Genomic DNA, 23993 nt, shown 5'->3' on the forward strand with positions numbered 1-23993 from the left:
CAGGTGTATACATATGCAATTTTCCCATAAACAAGTAGTCATAGATCCTGCATTCTGTGCACTCAGCTGGGTATTCCCCACCCTGACTAATCTGTTGAGGGTTTTCCACCTCCACTGTTAAACTGAGATTTTGAGTCTGTAACTGGGTATTAGGTTGTCTTAGCTTTGTCTTCATTTTAGAAGCTAAAGTTTTTTGTTTCTTATACAGATTTTACATGAGTCTATTCCTCTCAGTGCTAAACTCCCAAATACTCCCTCATGCAACCTTATCTTTTTTAATTTTGATCAGAAAAAAAAGTGTCTTTTTGGAGCCCTGAGGATCCATCCCCTATTTTTCCATGATCTACTCTCCCTGCTCCTTTGGAGCATGTCAGCCCTGCCTAATCAATCACCAGGCTTACTGTAGAGTGGTGAGAGCTGAGGCTCCCAGGGGTCAAGCACAGTGCCTTTGTGACATTCCCAGCCCAGGAAGGCTACTCAGTTGTTAGAATTTTAATCATACCCTTTATATTTTTGTCCAGACTATTGTGGTTTAGAAGCTGTGCTAATTGACCTGATGTTCTGGTTTTAGATTTATGGTCGTAACCCTCAGAGCTGATTTACACAATGTGCTTTGAACTGAACATTCTAATGCAAATATAATGTCCTATTAGTAAACTACAAATGGTTACTGTGGGGGTTTGTACAATGATTTGAGCTCAATATTACTGACATTCCTTACTGCAGATGTGTGTGTGGGAAGAATAATTAACAAAATAGTGGTATGAGCCCCAGAAGGAGCATCAAATCAACAAAGATGAAATACTAGAAGCCTTAACTTGCATTTAATGTGTACGCTATGTTGGGAGGAAGGGGCAGTGTGGATATTTATATGTACTCAGCATAGCGGCCCAATCTAATTGGATGGAAAAATTGCTACCTAGTGAGTCATTTATTTTCCCCAAACTGTTCCACTTTTCTACTGACTCTAAGGATAGTAATTTACACCATTTTCAGTATAAAGAGATATTTTGTTGTAATGTAATTGCCCTTTGAATATAAGCCATATTTCCAAAGTGATGCTTGGGGATTCAGTGTGTGGCTCCCATTAATATTACCAGGAGTTGCATAGATGAAATCCACAATCAGCTTTGAAAATGTGTCCAGTAACACAGCTCTGTATATCATTGGCATATAAACACTTTTCATTTCTACAGCTACGTCTACACTATGAGCTCAGGCTGCAATTCCCCTGGTCTCGTACACATACTGGCACCAGCTCATCGAGCTAGCGCGAGTATAAATAGCAGTGTAACCCTGGTATCACGGGTAGTGGATGCATGATTGTGCCATACCATGTGCAAACTAGCCTGAAACAGGTGGGTATGTACTTGGCACAGCTCAACCATATCTCCGCTGCCGCTGCCTGCCTACTGCAGCTACAGTGCTATTTATACTCGTGCTAGCTCAATGAGAGCTAGTGCACATACATGTACATGAGCAGGGCAGTCACACCCTAGCTCATAGTCTAGATGTAGCTTAAAACTTGTCCAATATTGCTTGACAGAAATGTGATGAAATGTTAGTCGCAGAGCTGAACGCTAAGGTAAGCTAATGAGTCAAGAAAACATCACACATCCCTCATCTGTATCTACTGATTCCTTTGGGTTTATTAGAGGACCCATCCTAACCTCTAGGCACTCTCACAAAGTTTAATATACAATTCCTAAAGAAACCCCAAACTATCAAAATGAGACCATCCAGCCCAACTACTCAACCTACTTAGCACAATAAACTGACCAATCAGACAAATCAATTAAACAAATTTACTGCAGCGTCTCCAGAACCCAGTCACTCCACAGCAATTGGCTCCAGATTCCATCCTGAATATCTCAGAAATGAGTTTGCAGCATGCCCTGAAAGTTGTCAGATTCAGCCTAATCCAGACCAACGGGAGTGAGTTCCAAAGTCCACAGCCCTTCAGAAGGTGCCCTGCCAGCTGCTCCTCCTTTTAAATCCAAGGGGGCAGTAGTTTGAGAGCCTCCAATAATTGCAACTATGAAAGAGCCGGCGTCTCAGAGAAGATTGGGGCCAATTTAGGACTTTATAGGTCAAAACCAGCACCTTAACATATGCTGTCTTCTATTAAATCCATTTTGGGTGTGGGAATTGCGTTAGGAGGCACTATGTCAAACACTGATTTAATAACATCTTTATACTCAATTTGATGTAGTTTATTACAGATACATCCAGCAGTGCTTTCAGGATGTGTGGAAGTGCTTCAAAAATCTTGAATATACTTGGATGCAATTCTAAGCATCCCAGATGGGGTGAAATGGAGCTGCCTGGGGAAAAAATTGGTACAGATTTTTTTATTTTTATTTTTTTGGAAAGTGAAAAGGTTTTGTATCCCAGTAATAACTAAAAAAGAGATTTAAATTTAACTACAGTCAAAATCATATTCAAGTAACACAAAGCCTGATTTAACTCAACTACCTGAGAACAAATGTACTTGTTCTCAGTTAATAGCATCTCCTCATCCCTCCCTCTCTCCTTTTCCTAAGCACTGATCCCTCCCTTACCTCAAAAGGTTCTTATCACAAAATATCTTTTGTCTCCCTTCCCATCCCTGGCATGCCCACACCCAGCTTCATTCCTCCCTGCAATTACTTGTCTAGCTCACCTCACCTGCCTCCTCACCATGACCTGCCTATTGCTACATTTTGGCTTACTCCAGATTTCTGCCAGTTCCCTTTATCCATACAGACATATGCTTCTGACCAACCTGCCTCCCCATTCTTGTTCACAGCCTAGTGATTCAGTCCGGGAAACACAGCAGGGAGTGAGGTTATGTGAAAACTGCAGGTTGGGCATCAATAAAAGTTTCTGGCTGTGGGGTGTGGTGAGACTGACTGCTGGAAATACTCTCCAATCCCTGAACCTAGTGGCCCTAACTGATTTCTCCAGAACTTCTAAAATTAACAGCTTCTCAGGTATCACCTGGAAAATGGTCAGTGTCAAAAGAGTTAAACTAACGAAAGCATTTGAGCTCATAGTTACGGTTAAAACTACATTAGTTTCCATATGAACTGTTTTCTGCTAAAACAATGGTTCCCAACCTCTAGTCTAGGGCAAATCCTCCAGGGACTTGAAACCCCTCTGGAAGTAGAGAAGCACAGGAGTTTCACTGGTGCCACTCAGCCTGCAATACAGGTGTCTAAAGACACGGAAAAGGGGCTCTGAGCTCCATGGGCTGCTCCTCTCTGAGTGCCCTGAGGCTACAGGAGGAGATTGGATGTAACAGCTGGCAAAGCTAGCAAAGGTTGGAGGAGAGGAGCAGTGGAAATGAGGAAACTGCAAGATTCCTGTCCACATTGCAGAAGGTGTGGGTGGGTGGGTGAAATCAGTCAGTAGTGTGAGGGTTCTGAAGCATTCTGGTGAGTTGGAGGTGGGGTTTTTTTCTGCTTTTATCTCACTTTCTAAGAAGCAGTCTAACATTGAGTGCCCACAAAACTGTCTTATTGGCTAGGGGCCTAGCAGCCTCCAGACTCCCTGTATATTTGGAGAATTATCCTTGGCAAATATTTGCACATATTGCTCATTATATACGGGGAGGGAAGGGGAGAGAGAAAAAGAAGAACTGGGGGAAATAATGTAACATGGAAAGCAAAATTGCCCCCGCACCCCCCCCCAAAAAAGTGGTGTGGGGGGAGAGGCGGCTTAGGAAGAAGGACTGGGGCCAGGTGGGAGAGAGACTGGACAGAAAACATGAGAAGTAGTGACAGTGCCAGTAATACGGGAAACCCAGGTGCAGCTCCATCACAAATCAGGATCTTCAGTGCAAGAAAATTAGAACCATTGTGCTCAATCAGTGTGGGGTTTCTTAGCAATGAATGACTTCACTTATCACATATGCAGTAAGAGCTAGATACTGTGTTAGGAAACTGAAACCGTGCTCTTTTCTTTTGTGAGTTTACTTCAGATCCTGGAAATTACTGTAACAGATCTCTTGTGGTTTAATTCAAATAAATGCTTTTCCATTGATACTGAAACTGTCCATTTCAATCCAGAAAGAGATTTTGAACTGCTAACAGGACTGCTTTCATTATCTCTTTAAACCAAAATATGTATTAAGTCTCTCTTTTTATCAGAAAGGTTACCAGCCAGCTCAAATATTTTATTATTTATCCAGGTGATAAGGAGAAACTGCATACTTATCTCTGACTCCAGTGACAGGGAAGGATATCAAGAAAAAACCAAACCACAATCCCTTGTAGAGTAATATAGGTGGAAATTACACAGCAATCTGCAGTATAACAGATAATCTGTCGTCCATTAAAATTACATCCCTTGTTTTATTGTACAATTGAATAGGGTAGATATAACTCATTTGGAAAATGTACTTTATGATCTTGTCATAAAAAAATCCCTTCATTTGGACCCTCTTAAACCAATGTTATTAAAGCTATCTCGGTCTAGAGGACTAGCACATTAATTTTTTGCACTAAAAAGTATATATAGAAACTGGCAATCTTTTTATACTGTATTATTTTTAAATCAACTGACTATACATTAATGGCCATATTTTCAAAGCAGGTAACAAGGGGTCTGGCTGCTGAACTGTGCTTGCCCTCATTGTACCTCCAATACATCCTGTTTAGGTAACTGTGGTGCACACAAGCAAGTTTGGGTTTTAAAAGGGTTCTGTGTATGCACACATTTTTGTGGCTACATCTGTTGTGCTCAGCTTTGAAACTTTAACCCCACTGTCTTCTCACTTTTATATTCCATACAGCTTGACTCTAGCATTTAATGTAATCAGTAGAAACACACTTACTTAGACATAAGGCTCTATCGTCTCTTTACCCTGAAGTCCCACATTGGGAACAATTCGGAGGAAGGGTGCATAAGGACCAGGCTGTGCCTAGCATCTGTGCTGGGGTACGTGGATGGGTGGGAAGGTTCCTTGTGAGTTCTCCTCCTCACCACCAGCTCCTTACTCACTTGCATAGGGCTGGGCACAATCTAGCCCATAGAAACATAAACTAATGTATGTTAAACTCACAGTATGCACTTTCTAAACTACCATGGGTCTTACACACTTACTCTGCATGCAGTGCATGTTTTGAGAGTTGAGAGAATGCACATTCATTAGATGCTGATGGAATCTTACATACCTGTTTATCCTGGAACACACCTTCATACAGTCACTTCAGTTTCATGTCAAAGATCAGTCCAAAATAGCTCTGTCACGCTGTCTGGAGTGGCTCAACACCATGAGTGTCTACCTCTGGGCAGACTTCAGAAAACAAGGGCAGATACTTCAAACTGGTGTTATGTTCTATAATTACATTTTACCAAACCAGTAACAAATGTGAATTCGCAGAGCACGATAATAATCTTACCATGGAGTCACAGATAGTCCCCGTAGTCTATCTTGGCACTCAGGCAGACTGGACTTAGTGATAAATGGTCACTTCCACCAAAAATCACACCATCTTCAGGTTGCTACCAGTCCCAAGAGACCAGGCACTTACCCCAGGTCAATGGACACTCTAGATCTTACACCAAAGACAATGCCTGTAACCAGTCCTGTAATAAACTATTTAAACATTTATTGACTAGCAAAAGAAAGAAGAGAGTTATTTACAGGTTAGAGCAAGCAAACATACACACCAATGAGTTACCATCTATCCTAAGAGTGACAGAGTTGTAGTGATCTGTCAGTTCCAAGTGTCTTTCAGGGCAGACCCAGGAGGCAGCTCCTGGGGATCTCTGGCTTCAGTTTGGTGGCTCTGGCCTTGTGAGAGTTCAAACAGCAAAGAGATGTAAAATTTTCCTGTGACTGTTATTTCCTTCATTCAGCTTCCAAATCCACAGGATGCGCTTCTTTGCACGTATCCTTTCTGACGTGCTATAGGACCATTAACCAATCCGTTGTATTGTGATGTTCCTTGATGGCTTATCTGATTTTCATAATCTTTCTGGATGGCTGGGGGAACGATTCCTATGCCTGGGTTCACAAGTTCAGAGCAAACATTTTCAAAGTTATAAAGCAAAATTTACATAATTTCTTATAGCATTGAGTACAGAGATTACCATGAGGTTAATGCATGCAGCAATTTACCAGCATTTCATAGAGTCTAAACACTAAATATATTCTTATAAGACTAATGCCTATTTTGAGCAAAACTAGCATACAACTGGTCTCATCTCCAGCTATGAGTTTGTCAGTCCTTAGCTCATGCCTGCAGAAGGGCTGAGTCTGTGCATCTAGCGGCTCGGTCTCCAGAGTCCAATATTGGGTTTGGTACTGATCATCAGAAGGAGTTTCCAAAGCCAGAGCAACAGCCGGTAGAGGAGATTCTACCCCCACCAGTATTGTCTTCCTCTTCATCGTCACCAGACAAGGCCATTTTGTCCAGCATGACTTTACCTCCTCCTGATTATTTTAAAGTTTATCCGGCATTGCTAAAGAGAATTACTGCAGGTGTACTGGTCAAAGAGGTCAGGAAGTCTTCACATTGCCTGGTTGACATTTAATCATCCATGGGTCTCTCCAGTTACTCTGCCAATTAACAAGGTGATACTAGAACCTATAAAGGCTCTATGGCAAACTCCATCTTCACTGCCTCCCACCTCAAAAAGGGCAGAAAGAAAATATTATGTACCTCCCAAGGTTTTCAGTAACTGTGCACTCGCCCACCAATGGGCTCCTTAGTTGTGAAAGCGGCTAGTGAGAGAGTGTGTCAGGCACACCAGGCTGCCACACCCAAATCAGAGGATGCTAAAAGGCTGGACTTATTTGGCAGAAAGATTTATTCAACGGGGTCTGCAGCTGTGTATTGCTAACCAACAGGCTTTGCTGAGGTGGTGTAATTTTAATTTGTGTGGCTCCAAGGAAGAGTTCAGAGTTGCTTCTGGTGGTGAATGCTAGAGCGGCGTTCTATTCCCTATAAATAAGGGCAGACTAGTCACGAGAATATCACTGCAGACAGGGCTGGATGCAGCAGACTCAGCAGCTAGAGCCATGGCTTCTGCAGTGGCCATGCGTGGATCATCCTGGTTGCAGTCTTCTGGTCTTCCCTATGAAATACAGAGTATTATCCAGGATTTGCGATTCGAGGGGCCTTCTCTATTCTCGGACCAGACAGTAAGCTCCAGAGACTAAAGAACTCTAGAGCCACCCTGAAGTCCCTAGGTCTGTACACACTTGCCCTGATCAGAAAGCACTATCGGTCACAACAGATGCACTGATTTTCCACTTTTCCTCTTTGCCAGGACCTGTTTTTGTTTGTTTGTTTGTTTTTTAAAAAGGTCCAGGGGGTTATAGGTGTAGGCCTCCCCCTCCTATTGCTTCGGCTCCAGCTCCAGGCCCCTCAGGATACCCAGGAACTGCGAAGCAGCCATTTTGATGGACCAGTAGAGGCTGACATACCTGTTTATATCTCCAGACCTGAACCCACTCATCTTCGCAAACTGTCTGCCCCTCTTCCACAGTGCTTGGTCTTGGATCACTTCAGACCCATGTGGCTTGAGCACTGTGGAAGTAGGATATAATCTCCAGTTGCACCTACCCTTTCCTCCCACCCTCCAGCTCTGTCCCTCTTCAGGGACCACTCACAGGAGAAACTCCTTGTCCAGGAAGTTCAACACCTCCTTTTCTCAGGAGCCATAGAGGAGGTTCCATGTGGTCTGAGAGGGAAGGGGTTTTATTCCTGATATTTCCTAATTCCAAAAGCAAAGGGTGGTGAGTCTCAGACGAATTTTAGACCTGTGTCAATTCAACAAATTCTTAAAAAGGATAACATTTTGCACCCTAGCATCTATTATCCTTTCCCTGGATCCTGAGGACTGGTATGCCGCCCTTGACTTAAAAGATTCCTACTTCCATTTGGCAATCAGTCAAGCTCACAGGAAGTACCTCCGATTTCTAGTAAAGCAAAATCATTACCAGGTCACCCTACTACCTTTTGGCCTGTCAGCAACTTGCAGGGTCTTTATCAAAGCCATGGCAGTAGTAGCTACATTCCTCCAGAGTGCTTCCATCGATTTAACTGACAGTGGAGTCATTGTGGGGCCACCCCCATTGTTGGAGCCCCCACTCTTATCCCTGGGGGGCAGGGCTCCGGACTGTCAGCTGCCAGGGCTGACAGATCGATGTAGACACTGCGTTGACTGTTCTGGCTAAGTGCTATGCCTTTTGTGGAGTTGGAATTATTAGGACGGTGTAGTGGGCTATTTACATCGTCAGGAGGAACATTACAGAGTTAGGTCAATGTAAGCTGCCTTATGTCGACCTAACTCTGTAGTGCAGAACAGGCCTAAGTGATTCTGTTCCCCTTTCCTTGCTTTAAAATAACCTGAAGGACCAATGTCTTAGCCACCATGTACTGTACTGAAGTGAAGACAAGTGCTTGTCATAGTCCTTTGTCACTTTCCACAGTGACATCCTTTCTTTGCCACATTTTGGTCTTCGCCACTTTCCAGAGCTCTTACTCTTGTTCAGGGCCATCCCTAGACATTGTAGTGCCCTATGCAGCCCCCAGGCCTCCGCGGGGCAGGGGGCAGCTGCAGGAGCGCCGCCAGCTTTTCTGCCGCCCTAGGAGGCGGAAGGTCCCGCCCCGAAAGGCCGCCCCCCACAGAGGCGGCAGAAGGTCCCGCCGCCGAAATACCACCGCGGTAGCCGCCCCCCAAATTGTAGCGTCCTAGGTGACCGCCTAGGTCGCGTAATGGGTTGTGCCAGCCCTGGGGAGCTGCACCCAAGGTCTGTGGGGGGGCAGGAGCTGGCTTGCGGGGCAGGGGGAAAACTGCCCCCCAGCATGAGACAGCGGGTCACTCCACTTCCTGCCGCTCAGTGAGTGCAGGGCATGCCCGACACCTGCTGCAGTCCCCCGGAACGTAGCTCGGGAAGGGGTGGAGTGGGGCTGGGGCGGAGCAGGGATGGGAAGAGGTGGGGCAGGGGCTTTGGAGAAGGGGTGGAGTGGGGCAGAGCAGGGGTGGGAAGAGGCGGGGCTGGGGCGGAGCAGGGATGGGGGCTATGGGGAAGGGGGTGGAGTGGGTGCGGGGGCAGCTTTCCTGGCCAGCTCAGCCAGCTGGAGAATCGGGCTGGCTGCTGGAGCATCACGCAGCTGCGTAGAGCACCAGGAAATTTGGGACAGTTTGGTGCCCCAAATTTCCTGGTGCCCTATGCAGCTGCGTAGTTTGCGTATGGGTAAGGGCAGCCCTGCTCTTGTGCTTGTATTCTCCCTTGTCTCTTTCAGTAGCCAGAATCCATGGCTGTTGGGAACCAATTCCACTCACATCTTCTTGGCTGTGTGCCTACGCAGTGTTTGTGTTCCATAAATGAGTCTGTAATGTACAGAGACCTTCTGCACCAGTAATCATGTTTGGTGTAGCACAAAATTACATTTTGTCCTTTTGGCTGAAGAGGAGCCTCTCTGTGTAGCTGGATTCTGCCCAGATTGTACAGCCAGACTTCCCCACACACTGAGCAGCTGCACAACTAATAAGAGAAAAGAGACTTTCAGCAGCAGCATTCTGGCTGGCATAAAATTCTAAGCCTTTTCTTGGTTTGGAGAATTTCTAGAGAGATTGTTTCTGACTGCGACTTGTATTTAAAAGCTGATATGGGGCCACTCATTTTAAGTGGTGTGGTCTTCAATTTAAGGGCTAAAACTAATATATATATATATATATAGTGTGTGTGTGTGTGTGTGTGTATACACACACACACTCTCTATATGTTTCTGGCTCAGTTGAAGAACCACAATGAGAAGAAATCAGCATAGGCCACCATGTGTTTCAGTAATCTTTGGCAGACATACAGTGTTATTTAGCTAGTACCTAATGTAATGATTCCTCAACTGTGGTCTTATGACCACTAGCAATCCACAGAGAGCAGGTTGGTCATATGTGGTCATATGGTGCAGACTGTCATTGGTTTCCAGCTGCTTAAAGAGGTGTCCAGGCTCTCCATTGCAAAGAACAGCTTGTAGCACTGTAAAATCAGCTAGAAAGGAGGAGCAGCCAACTTGCTGGATCTATTGAGGAGCTGCTGTTAGTAAGAGGAGGAAAAGAAATTGGGGTCACAGGTAGGATGGGAGCTGCAAACTACTAATGGGAGAGAAATGTCCAGGGTAACACGGATGAGGTTTTCAGCAGTGTTTCCAGCAGAACAGGTGAAGAAGATCAGAGGGCTGCAAGGAAAACCAGGTAACAGGGAAGCAGGGAGAGAAGACAAGGGGGACCAAATGGCAGAGAAGCTTATGCAGGTTGAGCAAGGGGAGAGAAAGGAACAGAGTGGGAGGGTAAAATGAAATGGAAAACAAAAGGAGGCCATGATTAAGGTTTTCAAGAAGGGCAAACCACTTAGACAGTTATATCTATAAATATTCTTCTAATATTGTGTGTAACCGAGGGCTGTAGTTGCTGCAGAGAAGTTATAAGACAGCAAAATGGATTGGGGAATTGGGAGGGGAGGTGGCTCACATGATCACAAACGAGATGGGTGGTCATGAGACAATCACTCTGTTAAGATGTGTTTACCCCATGAGAAAGTTTGAAACCCCCTGCCCTAGGAAATCTATTCAGAGCTTTTTTTGGCATTTGTTCCTAGAGCAATACAGTATGGGGCTCTAATATGTCAGGATATTGAAGCTAAACAATGTATAGAAAGGGTTTGGGTTTCATGAGATACTTTAACTCCTTAATTCTACTGATAACAGTTTTAAAAAGTTAACTTTTCCAAAGGACAGTTGCTTTGTATTTCTAACAGAGATGGACCAGAGTCACATAGTTTTGATCCAGATTTGGAGTTGAATTTACATTTCTCCAAAGGCACTCCAATAGACCGCTGAGAGGGCACATTTCAGATCTGGGTCCAGATTCAAACTTCCTCCTGGTGGTAGGCCCCAAATGGAACAACTCTAATTGCTGAGCGGTGTTAAAATATAAACAAACAAACATACAATAACCTATGCTCAACAAGTCCACCTACTCTACATATGATTATCAGAGAGACAACTTGCCTAGTCGATAGGGCACTGGGACTGGGAGTTAGGAGATCTGACCTGATCTGCTGTGTGACTCTGGGCAAGTCACTTCATCTTTCTGTGTTCTTTTAACCCTCTCACCCTCTGTGTGTGTGTGTGATGTCTATTAAAATCATCAGCTTTTCAGGACAGCAACTGTCTCTTCTTATGTGTTTGTTCAATGCCTCACGTAGTGGAGCCCCAGTTTTGTTTGGAGCCTTTAGTTACTATTGGAGTGCTAATAATGTTTATAATGGCTTAGTTTAGAAGTCCTAAATTTATGTTAATACATAGTCAGTAATGAAACTTAACTTTAACAACATTGACCTATTTGGTTTTTAAAGTTATATTATTTACTAAAATTATGTCGAGGGTAATTTCCCTCCCCCCCAAATGCTATGTGAGGAGCTACCATATGTTTAGTTTGCTAGATTTACAAAACTCTAAACGAAGCTTAAAATCCATATGGAGCTATGGTAATTCCCTTCAATTTGAGCAATTTAATCATCACTGAACTTGAAAGGTCACTTGTCTCTTTAGATGAAAAGTACCATGTACAGTGCAGTAAGTTCAGCAGGCAATTTCTGGGAACATCTGTTTCAAGTGTCTCTTTTTATGTAGAATGTTTTATATCCCTACTTCCCACTCCTAAACCTTTTATGCCATATTCTGAACAGAACACGATCTTTGTTATGGTAGGCGACGGGGCTGAGAACACCACCTATTATTTAGGTTGCCCAACACGCCCCATTGTAAGACCCTGGTTTCGGTTGCTCAGAACTTTGCCAAAATGTAACCATTTGGGCTGACAATTTTCATGCCAAGTGTCTGCCTTGGTCTGAATTGTTTTGGAAAAATTCAGCCAAAACTGTTCAGCCATTTGTGAGGATAAGGCTTGGGGGAAAAAATACATTGTTTCACCATGTTAAATAATTATGGAGGCTTTTTTTTAAAGCTCTAGAAAGGCCATGCTTTGGATCAGGGACTTGAAATTTAGCCGGGGGAGACCTTTGTATTAGTGATATGCTTTTTGACATCCCAATGAAAATCCAGCAAAATGTGACCAAGTTATAAGCCTTTGAAAAATCGTAGTTCTCACATGCTCAGTAGAGACTCTTAGATTTTAGCAGCAAAATACCCTAGAGATTCAGTCCACATTGGGCATGCTTCAGCTTGGGGCTGAGTGGGACTGTCACTCCAATTGCAACTCTGGGCTATTGTGGGCCGTGCTGGATCTAGGCTGGATACCTGAATTAAGAGCAGCAAGACTATCCCTCCTGTGCTGCTTATGACACCCTTGCTGGGCCCAGGCACCATAGAGGAGGAAACTGCCTGATTCAAATGCAGAGGGGACAAGACCTTATCCATGGGGGCAGGAAGGGTAGTTAGGGGAGTACACTGGGACAAGGAGCCTGAGGGGGTGGAAAGACTGGAACTGGAGGCTGGCAGGGGGGAGTGAGGAGGGAAACTGGGACTGGGCATTGGGATAGCAGGGGAAGACTAGATTGGGTAAGCAGACTAGAACTGGGAGCTAGGGAGGGAAATGGTGGGAGGACTAGGAGCCAGTAGGTGCAGGAGGGCTGGAAGAGGGAGACTGGTACTCGCTGGGAAAGGAGACTGGGACTGAGAACAAGTGGGGCAGGATGAATGGGTAGGGGAGACAAATCAGATAAGGAACTTGGGGAAGGAAGAATTGAGACTAGCTGGGTGAGGAGACTGGGGCTGGCATGAGACACCTGAGGAATGGAGAGTGAGACTAGCTAGGTTAGGAGAATGGGACTGGGATGACGAGCCACCAGTGGGGAAGAGACATGACCAGGACAAGAACAAGTTGGTGGGGATGGGGCAGAAGGGGTCAAGCTTGGGGGGAATGGGCAGAAGGGTCTGTGCCCTCTAACACACACACCCTTCCAGAGCCTTCAGTGGAACCCACAATTCCTGAGTCTCACAATTCCTCTGCTGTCAGCAAATATCTATGAAAACCACTGGCAAAGTATATGTCCCATCCCTCTCTAGTGCTGGGCCACAAAGAGAATAATAACCTGCTACTGCTATCAGTTATTCCATTAGCTCAAATGGCAGAGGTCTGTGTCATAGATCAAAAGGTTCCAACCATGCTGATGATCCATGTGGGTGTCAATCGGATACCATATGATAGATTTTTTGGGGAAATTACACACCAATAACTATAGTAAAAGAATGTTAAGGTTGCAAGGTCAAGCACTCAAAAGTTAGGAAATACAAGAATTAAGGCTTTCTTTGCAACCTTAACTTGGCCTCCTTATTTGTATGCAGTATGGCAGTCTTGAATCACATGATCGCATACTATTTTTTCCCCACAGGACCCCGTCTCATTCAGTGGACAGGCTAGACCTGCTCTGGGGGTGAATCAGCGTTTTGTAGTGTAGAGGTCTGTGCAAACTCGTCACATTAAAACTAGGCAAACTTGCCTGGTTGAAGGTTTCAATGGAAGCTCAAAACTCATCAGGCTTCACCAAAACTTGAAGTCTTGGGCCAGCTTGCTGCCAGATAGGGAGCCTGGAGAGAGAGAGCAAGAGACTGACTTGCCACCAAAGGCTTAGAGAATACTTTTTACCCTTTTTTAACCCAGAGGAACCCATACCCCTCCCTCCAACTGAGCAGGCACCAGATCTCTTAGGCATCTTCTGAGAGGACCCCATGGGGGTACTGCCCTCCTCACCCACACTGTGCTCAGAGGGTGGTTAGATTTCACATTCTGCCTTTCTGTATGTTCAGGGTGTCTCGCTCTCTTATACAGGGAGTGTTGGTAGGCTTGCTGTATCCAACCTAAATCCATAGGAAACATCTTAAGGAGGGTGAGCTGCTTGTGCTCCTCTTCCCTGTCCCCCTTCCGTTCAGCAGCAACGAAAGCAGGTAATGCTTCTCCAGTTCTGCAGCTTCCACTTTAACAGAGCTTCATAATGTTCTGTGTCTGAGATGTTGGAGAAGGCACTCAGTGAAAGCTCTATTACCATGGTGCATTCTGATATGTGACAAATTCAGAATATGGTAAAGGCTAATAGCCATGGTAACCCAAGAACCATAGAGGTATTTCCTGGTCCTGCTGCTGAATGGACAGTGAGCTACAGCAAAGTTAAAAAATCCCACTTTCCTGAAGAAGTTTGATTTAGGGAGGAACGAGACAACCAGTAGCCCCTATAAATGTAATGTGGGAATGAGCTAGTTAACCACTCCCAGAAAATCCATTCATTTCCTAGTAATTTGTTATTTTGACTTTTTAACATATTTTTGCACAGTTTTTAGAGGGGAAAGTTAAGGTTGGTTGTGAGGTGTAAAATGGTTGAGTTGAGAGTACAGGAAAGATTATATGGTAGTGGAGATTTCTCAGCCTAGATCCCTTGACTATAATTTCCAAACATCAGGAATTGCCATACTGGTTCAAAGTGGTGGTCCATCTAAGGCAGTGTCCTGTCCCCAACAGTGGCCAGTGCCAGATGCTTCAGAGGAAGAAAACCTGCAATATGCAATTTTGAAATAATCTGTCCCAAGTTGAAGTTTCTTTTTAAATCCCATCAAGTAAGATTGACTTATACCTTGAAACCTAAGGATTTAAAGCCCTTCCAAACATCTGTTTGTTTTCTTTTTAACTCTTATTATTATTATTACTGGAAAATAACCTTTAAGCCCGGAAAGAAAGATAGCCTTTCTGGAATATTTTCTCTGTTCTGTGTAATTCACCATTTTCCTTTCTTAATTCTTGCCTTTTCCAGAGGGGGTTCTCCTTCTACTAATGTTTCCCATAGAAATGCACTGGTTAGACTCAGTGCTTCTTCCCACAGAGCATGTTCTTTTGGATTTTCCCTCCTATGTCCATGGGGTGCAAAATTGCTTGCTGCTTTGCAATCCAAAATCTTGCTACTGTTATTGTGGCTTGATAAATCAGCTTGACATACATTTTGAGGAGTTGAAATGTAGTCTCTTGAAATTTGACTGGCTTTTCAAGTTAACCTTCAAATACACTGAAGCTTTGCCAGTTTTCAGAATATGACTTCACACATTTCATTCAGCAGACCTTCCACTATAATAGAAAAGATCAAATACTTTCAGCTAATCGTGTGCTTCTTTGTTTTTTAAAAATTCCTTTTTACATTTTAAAAGCCAAATCCTGCTATGCTTACTTAACACGTACTGTAATTCTGTTCTCTGTGTCATCCAGGTAGGTCCATTGAAATAAATGCATTTACTTCAGACTTACCCCAGTATAACTGAGAACTGAATTTTACCCTCAGACCTTTGCCAAACAAAATTCTCAGTAAAGTCAGTGGGAGTTTTGCTTAAGTTGGCCCAAAAAACCCTTGGGAAGGAATGTAATGCTTATGAAAGGGAGAGACTAATTGTATGGGCTTGCACCACATAGTGCAGGAAGGCTCTTCACATTCTGTTCTTACCTGCAAACCCCAGTACTATTTCAATCCTAGATTTAGAATATGGATTATTCCTAACTGTGCCAAAATGAATGTTTCCATTATTTTACTGGCAGATGTTGTATGGTGGTTAGAAAGGAGAATGGCGGTATATCATTGAGAATCAGCTGTGCCTGACCTTGATTGTTTGTAAGACTGGACTCAGGCTGTCAGGCCCCAGGAGGAAGAAGAAAATGTGATATAGTAATGACAGAACAAAAATGCTGAATCATTTTTCTCCAGATTAAGCTTCTATGGGAAAATCCTATTTCTGGTCTCAGCAAATACACTGGGGTCTATTCTTCTATGAAGATTTACAATATTTGTCCCCTTAATTGGCAATAACAGCGAAGTACATCAATCCCCAGAGCACTGGTGGAAAAATAGGCCCTGTTTGCTTTAATTTAAAAATAAACCTTTTTACATGTTCATGCAGTACACAGTCTCATAAATTATTTTCTCTGGCACCATCAAGCACTTTCTGAGCTACATTTAAGAGACTCATGCATAGCTTTTGGCTTGAGTTTTCTTGCACTAAATGGTGATGACTGGTTTTTATTAAAACAAAATCTAGAAATCTGCTGCTTGTCCTGTATTTCCAATGGATGGTCCAACGGTCTGAAATATTCATGTACTTGTCCTGGTGCTTCTTGAAATTCATTATCAGGAAAGTAACACAAATAGAATTTTTAAGTAGTTTTTTTTTTTTTTTTTTTTTTTTTAAAGCCCTCCAGGTCACAACCCTTTCAATTACATGCACAAGAAAGCAAGGAGGCAACACTAGTCTGCTGTGAGAGGAGAGAGCCACAGAAAGTTTGCGTTCTTCTTAATTTAGTTAAAACATTTGGCAGAGGTGTACGTGGTGTAGCGATGTGAGGATATTTTCAAAAGAGTGTTAGCATTTAACTGGCCTACTTTGGACTAGTGGTGTTCTCTTGTGTGTTACTTTTTGTCATTGAATAATGCTGATTTACTAAACTGTGTGCTTCAAGGGCATTGTAAAATAACAGGTAGGGGCAGGACTGAATTGTGAAAGCGAGAATTACTGTATCAGATCATGTCCAATTAAAATATGACAAGCACAGCAGGAGAAATTGGAAGTAGGGTTTATCTTTCATGTAAGAGAGGAAGTCACTATATCAGTTAGAAACAAAGTGAGTGTGAAACAGATTCTCCACCCTTTCTCATCCCTCTCCAAAAATTAATATCTATTGACATTTATATCGGGAAGAAGTTGTACTATCTCATGTTCAAGGGTATAATGGCAACTGAACGAAGAGCATTGCAGCTATACACATTAAAGCTATTCTTTCTCAAAGTACGTGTCAAACCGTAAGTCAAAACATTTGTAACTGACAGATAAAAATAGTTTGAAAAATTAGGTTTTCTTTTAGCTAAAACTGTGGTATGTGATTAAAGGAAGGCTTACAGTCTTACAAGGTCTCTTGGGCTTCGCAGATAGACCTTTCAGGAAAAATAGGAATTAAAAGTATTTAAAAAACTAGATGCTTTTTACAAGTTTTGTAGTATAGTACAGTGTTACCTAATATAACAAGTTTTGATATAAAATTCTCTTTATTATGAGGTAGAGAAACTGCATTGGCCTTCCTCACCATTGCAATCCTTTACATAATCTATTTGTATAACATTCATTAGCACTTTGCTTACAGAGATGCAGAACTGTAAATATAAATAGATGCAATTCTTTACATGTAGCCGTTTTTGGTCCTTCTGGATCATAGCATGTTGTTGTGTTGTATAGCACCTCTTGAAGGTGAATTTGAATTGACAATGCTACGGAGAGCAATGTGAGGTTTTGCAAGAGTATCATATATAGAAACAATCATATCTGATTGGCTGAGCAAAGTGAGACCTTTCACTCAACTTTATAGAATTTCTCTGCTTGTCTGCCTGTTTGGTTGTAACCCGATAATTTTTGAACACCACATCTGATCAATTCCCAAAATTCAGGGAATCTTCTAGGTATCAGTGGGCACAACTCAACTGATTTTGGGGGAAATTGGAAAACTGGAAGGAAAAAATGGGGTGGGGGGACGACACAGCTCCTGGTATCTGGTTGTCACACCCATCATCTTTACATATGTCTGTAATTGTCTAACAATTACAGAACTTGTTGATGGCAGCTGTTAACACCTTCCAGCCTAACAACACCCACCCCCTTTCAGCTCTGTCCGTCCTTCCAATGGACCTTAACATTTTGCCTCCTCCACACCCCGCCCCCCCAGTGACTTCTCTCTGAGACAGAAAGAAAATAAATAATTTAACAGATTACAAATTGTTGGGTAGATGAAGGGATGCAAGGAGCCCCTGGTGTGTGCAATGAGTTTGGCCTACAGAAGCAACAAACTGTACAACCCTGTAGTGTATTTGGAGAAATAGTCTATCAAGAGTTGATATCGTTTACATTATCAGTTTAAGAAGTTAAATATTCCCATCTGACCTAGAGACAGTAGAGACAAAAATGAAGAACTATCTTTGCCACAGTATGGAAATGTTGATCCATTGGATGCTTCTGTCCTTCAAGAAAGGATTTATAATCTCTTTCGCATCTTGTCCAGGTTGGGGCATATGAATATTCAAAAAAGGACATTTTTAGTGCAGTGCATTAGAAATTTGCATAACATTCATTGAAATTAAGGCTAAAAATATTCCTTCCTTCCTTCATGTGGAATAAATGACATGCAGCAAACTCTTCAGATGTGAAGTCACTAGGAGACAGGTGGACATATGTATATCCTTACACATATTTGGTAATGTCCAGGTCCCAGTGTATACAGGAGCTAGTCCGTGTTTTTTGTGTGATGAGAAGAATCTACCTGTGCCCTCTTTCTTCTCTCCCCACCATCTGCATTCCACAGCTGAGGGCAGAATTTAGCAATAATAATAAATTAAACACATTAATTTAATATGTGCTTTAGACTTTAAGGTAGGGATAAACATTCAGATCCTAATTTTAATATGAAAAAACTAGTAGAATTCACCTTCAAACTGATACATATATAATATAGTGTGTAAGGGATGGGATGTAAAAAAATAATAAAAAAACCAAGGGACATTTTTCACTAATAAATCTATGTATTTTACCTCTTCATCTTGATTCCTTAGTAAATAATAAGAGTAGACAAGTTAAAATTAAATAGCTACAGCACTCCCTAACTTTGACTTTTATTTTGCAGAGACAAACGTGAAGGAAGATGCTGTGAAATTCATGGAGATGCTGGAGGATAAGCTGCATAGGTAAGGATGGCATGGTGGAAACCTTTAAAAAAAAAAATCTAAAATGTTACTTTATAAATGTAACTGTTGCTTTAGAGTGTTGGTGAACACTTTGGAATATATTTTTTTAAAAATAGCAAAAATCAGAATTTAGAAAGGAATAGTTCAAAGGGAATTTTTGTTATTAATCTTTCATTCCATCATCCTGAAAAGCGTAACAAAATCTTATTTTAAAAAAAATATACAAAGGCTTGGAAGTACCATAAGTTTCTACATTATGGGCCAAATTCATGGCCCTGCTGCAGCTGCTTTGCACTAGTCTGCCAGTGTAAAGTGGCCATATAGATCCGCATATCCAGTTAGTTGATTCCCCTGGTGTAAGGGTATTCTTCAGGGGCATAGACAGGTCATATACCACGTCAGCCTACCTCTGACATAGTGGGTATGACAAGACAGAAGGGGGCATGGTCAGGATATCACTGCATCCACCTCAGCACAAGTGATTAGAATGATCACGAGGCTGCTCTATTTTATGTTGTAGACCAGCCCAGTATCCAGCAGTTCTGGGTTGTGGGGAGCACAGCATTGATTTAAAACCAACCCCCCCCCCCCCCCCAGCAGTTGTACACAAAAGCACAAATTAGCTGGGCCAGATGATTTCTCCCATGAACTGTGTGCTCTTATGTATTAAGTAATGATCTACTTAATTTTGAATAGTTCTGAAAAATATAATGAAAGCTTTCTTTCCTCTCTAGCCCCCACAAACTAATAGAAACCAAAACAACAATATAGCTGTTTTAAGTATATAACCCTACTCCGAATACCTATTTTTTAAACTACTGCAAAGATTAATATTTAATCCTCTTGCTATGTGAAGAACTCTTGTGCCTCGCTCAAGGGTTGCCTTGCCTTTCCGTAGCTTATCACCGGGTGCTGTGTTGCTGTTGTAATGGAACCATCTGTTAGAATGGACTTTGTTTTAAAGAGGTATTTACATTTTTAAAAGTCTGGCTACAGTCTGTATTATTGATTTGTGTAAAAATCTCCTTTGTACTGCTGGGCTGGAATAGAGAACGGTACTTCTACCCATGCAGTATTTACCATAATGGCTGAGGGAAGACTCCAAGTTTTTAGACCTGTTCATATGTGCTTTTGAATACTAAATATTTAGTAGGTTGTAGGTTCCATATTTAGCACTAAATCAAAACCATAGTGCAAAATCTTGTTTGTTTGGAATTTATATTCTTGATGAAAATTTAAAGAATATGGTGTAGCAACACAGTGATGTTTCTGGGTTTCGTAGGTTTATAGCAACACAACAGATCCCTCAACAAACAAAATCATCTTCTCTTTAACAGTTAACCACAGGGAAAGTCGGAGAAATGTCATTTGCGTTTTCTTTTGAGGGAATTTTCTGGTTGTGGGCAGACAATTGTGCTGCTAGCTTTGTAGTTAAGTATTCAGTTGCTTTAAAGAAATTAAATATTGCATTTGGGTTGTTGGGTTGTCTTATCAACTCAAAACTTTTTTTCTGCATTAATGTTGTTCTAATCCTAGGAATTTTTTCGGTGTGTTTTGTATATGCTGTGTGCTGTTAATGGGTTTTGAAAGAGTATGTGGCATGTGTCTCTCACCCACCCCCTTCTCCCAGTACTCATATTTCTGAGAGTGAAATTTGTGCTGGACTTAGCGATGCCATCATGCTGGTATTCATCCTGTTTTGGTGAAGTGTGTCATTTCTGGGAAAGGATTGAAAGTTAAACCCTCCTGTGGCACTATACTATATATTGGAAGCCCATGCTGTCAAGTCATTTCTTTATCAACAAGGGGTGAACATTTCAAACTGGTTCTAACAGACTTCAGCAATATACTGTGTTGTAATGCAACATGTTCGAATTGTATTGATAGGTTGCATTCCGTAGTACCATATAGACTTTGCTATGTCTGTTTCAATCTTTGTTTTCTACTGAAACTACACTATAGGTCTTAATGTGTTATTAGTTAGAGGTTACTGTCATCAGGTTTTACCGAGAACTAAATACATGTCGTTGAAGTTCTACAAGTACATTCCTGCTGTCATATTAGTTCATTTGTCATGCATCTTTGACTGTTACCCCAGCCCGCTCTCACTCTCCATCTCCCTGGGACTTAGTCTAACGTTGCAGACACCTGAGCATCTTCAAAAGGCTACCATTTAAAAAAAAATTATCTGTCAGAAAAACAGGTTCTCCCAAATATGGAATCTCTCCCCCGCACCTCTCCCCCTAAAAAAACAACAACCCTATTTCTATCCAAGTCCCAAGATGGGCAAGATTCAGTCCTGCACTAGTGGTAGCTTTTCTGTACATATAAATGTCACAGTTCTAAAAATCTCCTATCTCAAGGAACTGCGGGTCTAGAAATGGGAGCTTTATTCATTGGAAAGAGGAGATTCCTAACTTTTCAATGGTAACAGCACCGACTTCTAAACGTAGATGGGCCTCAGATATCATATCTCTCAAATTGTGATATGTTTAGGTATACAAAAATATTTTAGGTCTTTTTGGAAAGTTTCTAAGACTCTCTGAGCCCTGCACAAGTTGGACTTATGATAACTAAGGCATCTGATTTTATAGGGAGAGGGATAAAAAAAAAATCTACTTTTTAGAAATGCACTAAAACTTTCCTAAAACAGCTTTTCTATAACTTGTGACATATACAGAGTATATGAAGTATGATATAATGGTTTTATCAGGACTTGCTTAGGATGATGTGCAAAGCTCACTTTCAGCTTTACTGTTTGCGATTAATATGACTATGCCAAACTCATGACAAAAAAACCCTTTTATTCCGCAATATATCATCATGTTTTGTATCTCAACCCCCCCCCCCCCCCCCCAAAAAAAAGCATATTTCTCCTACTTTCTTACATCTACAGTCAGGGCCGGCTCTAGGATTTTTGCCGCCCCAAGCAAAATCAATTTTGGCCGCCCCCCCCCCCCCCGTTTTTTTCTTACCCCACCCCCCGGCCCCGCCTCAACTCCGCCCCTTCCCCAAATCCCCAGCCCTGCCTCCTCCCCCCAGGCTCTCAAGCCTAGGAGGGAGGGGGAGAAGCGGTGCGCGAATCAGCTGTTTCGCGTGCTGCGTCCGCTCGGGATCTCCCCCTCCCTTCCAGGTTTGAGAGCCTGGGAGGGAGGGGGAGCAGCGGCGCGCGAATCAGCTGTTTCGCGTGCTGCGTCCGCTCGGGATCTCCCCCTCCCTTCCAGGTTTGAGAGCCTGGGAGGGAGGGGGAGCAGCGGCGCGCGAATCAGCTGTTTCGCGCGCCGCGGCTGCTCGGGATCTCCCCCTCTCTCCCAGGCTCTCAAACCTGGGAGGGAGGGGGAGCAGCGGCGCGGCGGCAGCCGCGGAGGTGAGCTAGGGCGGCCGGGGCACATTTTTAGGGGCGGCAGGGGCGGCATTCTGGTGCCGGCCATGCCGCCCCTAAAAATGTGCCGCCCCAAGCACCAGCTTGTTTTTCTGGTGCCTAGAGCCGGCCCTGTCTACAGTGAGTTGTTCCTTCTCTCTGTTACTAGGAGGCAGTTCAGATTTGCCACTCTTAAGCAGAGAGCTAAGATCCTTGCACTGTATTAACCAACAGAATTGTTGTATCTCCTCAAGAAGTAACCAGGATGTTTCTGTTCTCCCTTTTACCAGAGTAAGAGAGTACATTAATATTAAAATGGATAAATTGAATTCATAAGAGGATTTCCCTTCAGCCTCAGTGCAGGTGCAGTTTTCAACAGTGGCAGAGCCCATCCCCAGAAGGGTTGCCAAAGTTAAAAGATCTAACAGCACATCAGAAAATGTACTCATTTTAGCACACTCCTCCAACCATGAACTGTGAAACTGTTTGTTTTGTGTCCAAAAGGAAGTATCTCCTGAAATTCAAGGTACTACTCAGGGCTCACCAGAAGAAGCGAGGGCCTCTTGAAGAGAAACAGAGAAGTTACCAGCTCCTTCCTGTCAGCAAGGCTACCAGGTCCCTGCTGAACACTTAGAGGGTATTTTCTGATTAGGAAAAAAGGTGTGATCTTACCTCATTGTATCCAACATATGGTAACAAACACTAGGTAAAATCCTAGTGAAGTCAAGACAGTTTTTAGCTTTCAGATGTGTTAGCAGGTCAAGATAAAGACTATGAGGGAGCCTACTGTTTACCTTAACCTCATGTTAAAATTGCAACTGCCTTGTCTTATCTAGTGTTAGTTACCATGTTATTTCCTAGCATAGACCATGCCTAAGAGGGCCTCTGCAGCTGCCAAAAGCAATGAGGTTTAGTCATGTTCAGTGGTAATCCTTAGCTGACCGTCTTAGGTGGAGTTCATTTTCTTATGCGTGAATGCCTAGCATATCAAGGAATCGAAGAACATCACAGCAGATTTGACTTATCAGATGCTACCTTAACCTATGTGAACGGAATTTGCACAAGTTCACATTCCTCCTTCTTACTTTCGAGTGGGAAGTATCAGTGGAGGAGCTATTCATGTCCAGAATGAATGCAATGTCTTCCCTTCTTGTTTGACAAATAAAAGATCATTGTGCGCTATGATAGCTGTGGGCACTGTGCCATACTTATGACCTGTGGGTTTGCTTTATACAGTAAAAGCTGTATTATCTGGCCCTGTACCAACTGGAAAGCTCTATAAACCAGCATTTCTAATCTTCATAGGAAGTCCGGTTCATAGACCGGTTGATGCAGGGCTGGCAGGCTCCCTACCTGGCGCTGCGTGGCTCCCTGGAAGCGGCGACATGTCCCTGCTGCTCCTAGATGGAAGAACAGCCACGAGGGGTTCAGAGTGCAGGAGGGGGTGCGGGGCTGGGGGCTGTGGCACAGGAGGGGGTGCAGGGCGTGGGCTATGGGAGGGAGTTTGAGTGCGGAAGGGGGTTGGAGCTCAGGAGGGGTTTTGGGGTGCCAGATCCAGGGCACCTCACCTCAGGCGGCTCCGCAAGCGGCGACCTGTCCCTGATGCTCCAAGGCGGAGGCACAGCTAGGTAGCTCTGTGCACTGCCTCTGCCTGCAGGCACCGCCCACGCAGCTCCCATTGTCCACAGTTCAAATAAACTAAGTTTTTTGGCTGAAAATCTTTATTCAGTTGGTATTCATAAGAACATAAGAACGGCCATATTGGGTCAGACCAAAGGTCCATCTAGCCCAGTATCCTGTCTACCGACAGTGGCCAATGCCAGGTGCCCCAGAGGGAGTGAACCTAACAGGTAATGATCATATCCCCCCTTAGTCTCCTCTTTTCCAAGCTGAAAAGTCCTAGCCTCTTTAATCTCT

The 23993-nt window shown here is 43.2% G+C and overlaps 1 protein-coding gene across 1 annotated transcript in view; it reads left to right on the forward strand.

Moving 5' to 3' along the window:
* The window catches only part of DISC1 (DISC1 scaffold protein), a 314498-nt gene that overhangs the window by 213799 nt on the left and 76706 nt on the right, over positions 1-23993 (forward strand). The window contains 1 exon segment of the mRNA XM_065401455.1: positions 18655-18715. Coding sequence (XP_065257527.1) covers positions 18655-18715 — 61 coding nt within the window.

This window comes from Emys orbicularis, chromosome 3 (assembly GCF_028017835.1).
Source record: "Emys orbicularis isolate rEmyOrb1 chromosome 3, rEmyOrb1.hap1, whole genome shotgun sequence".
Classification (NCBI taxonomy): Eukaryota; Metazoa; Chordata; order Testudines; family Emydidae; genus Emys; species Emys orbicularis.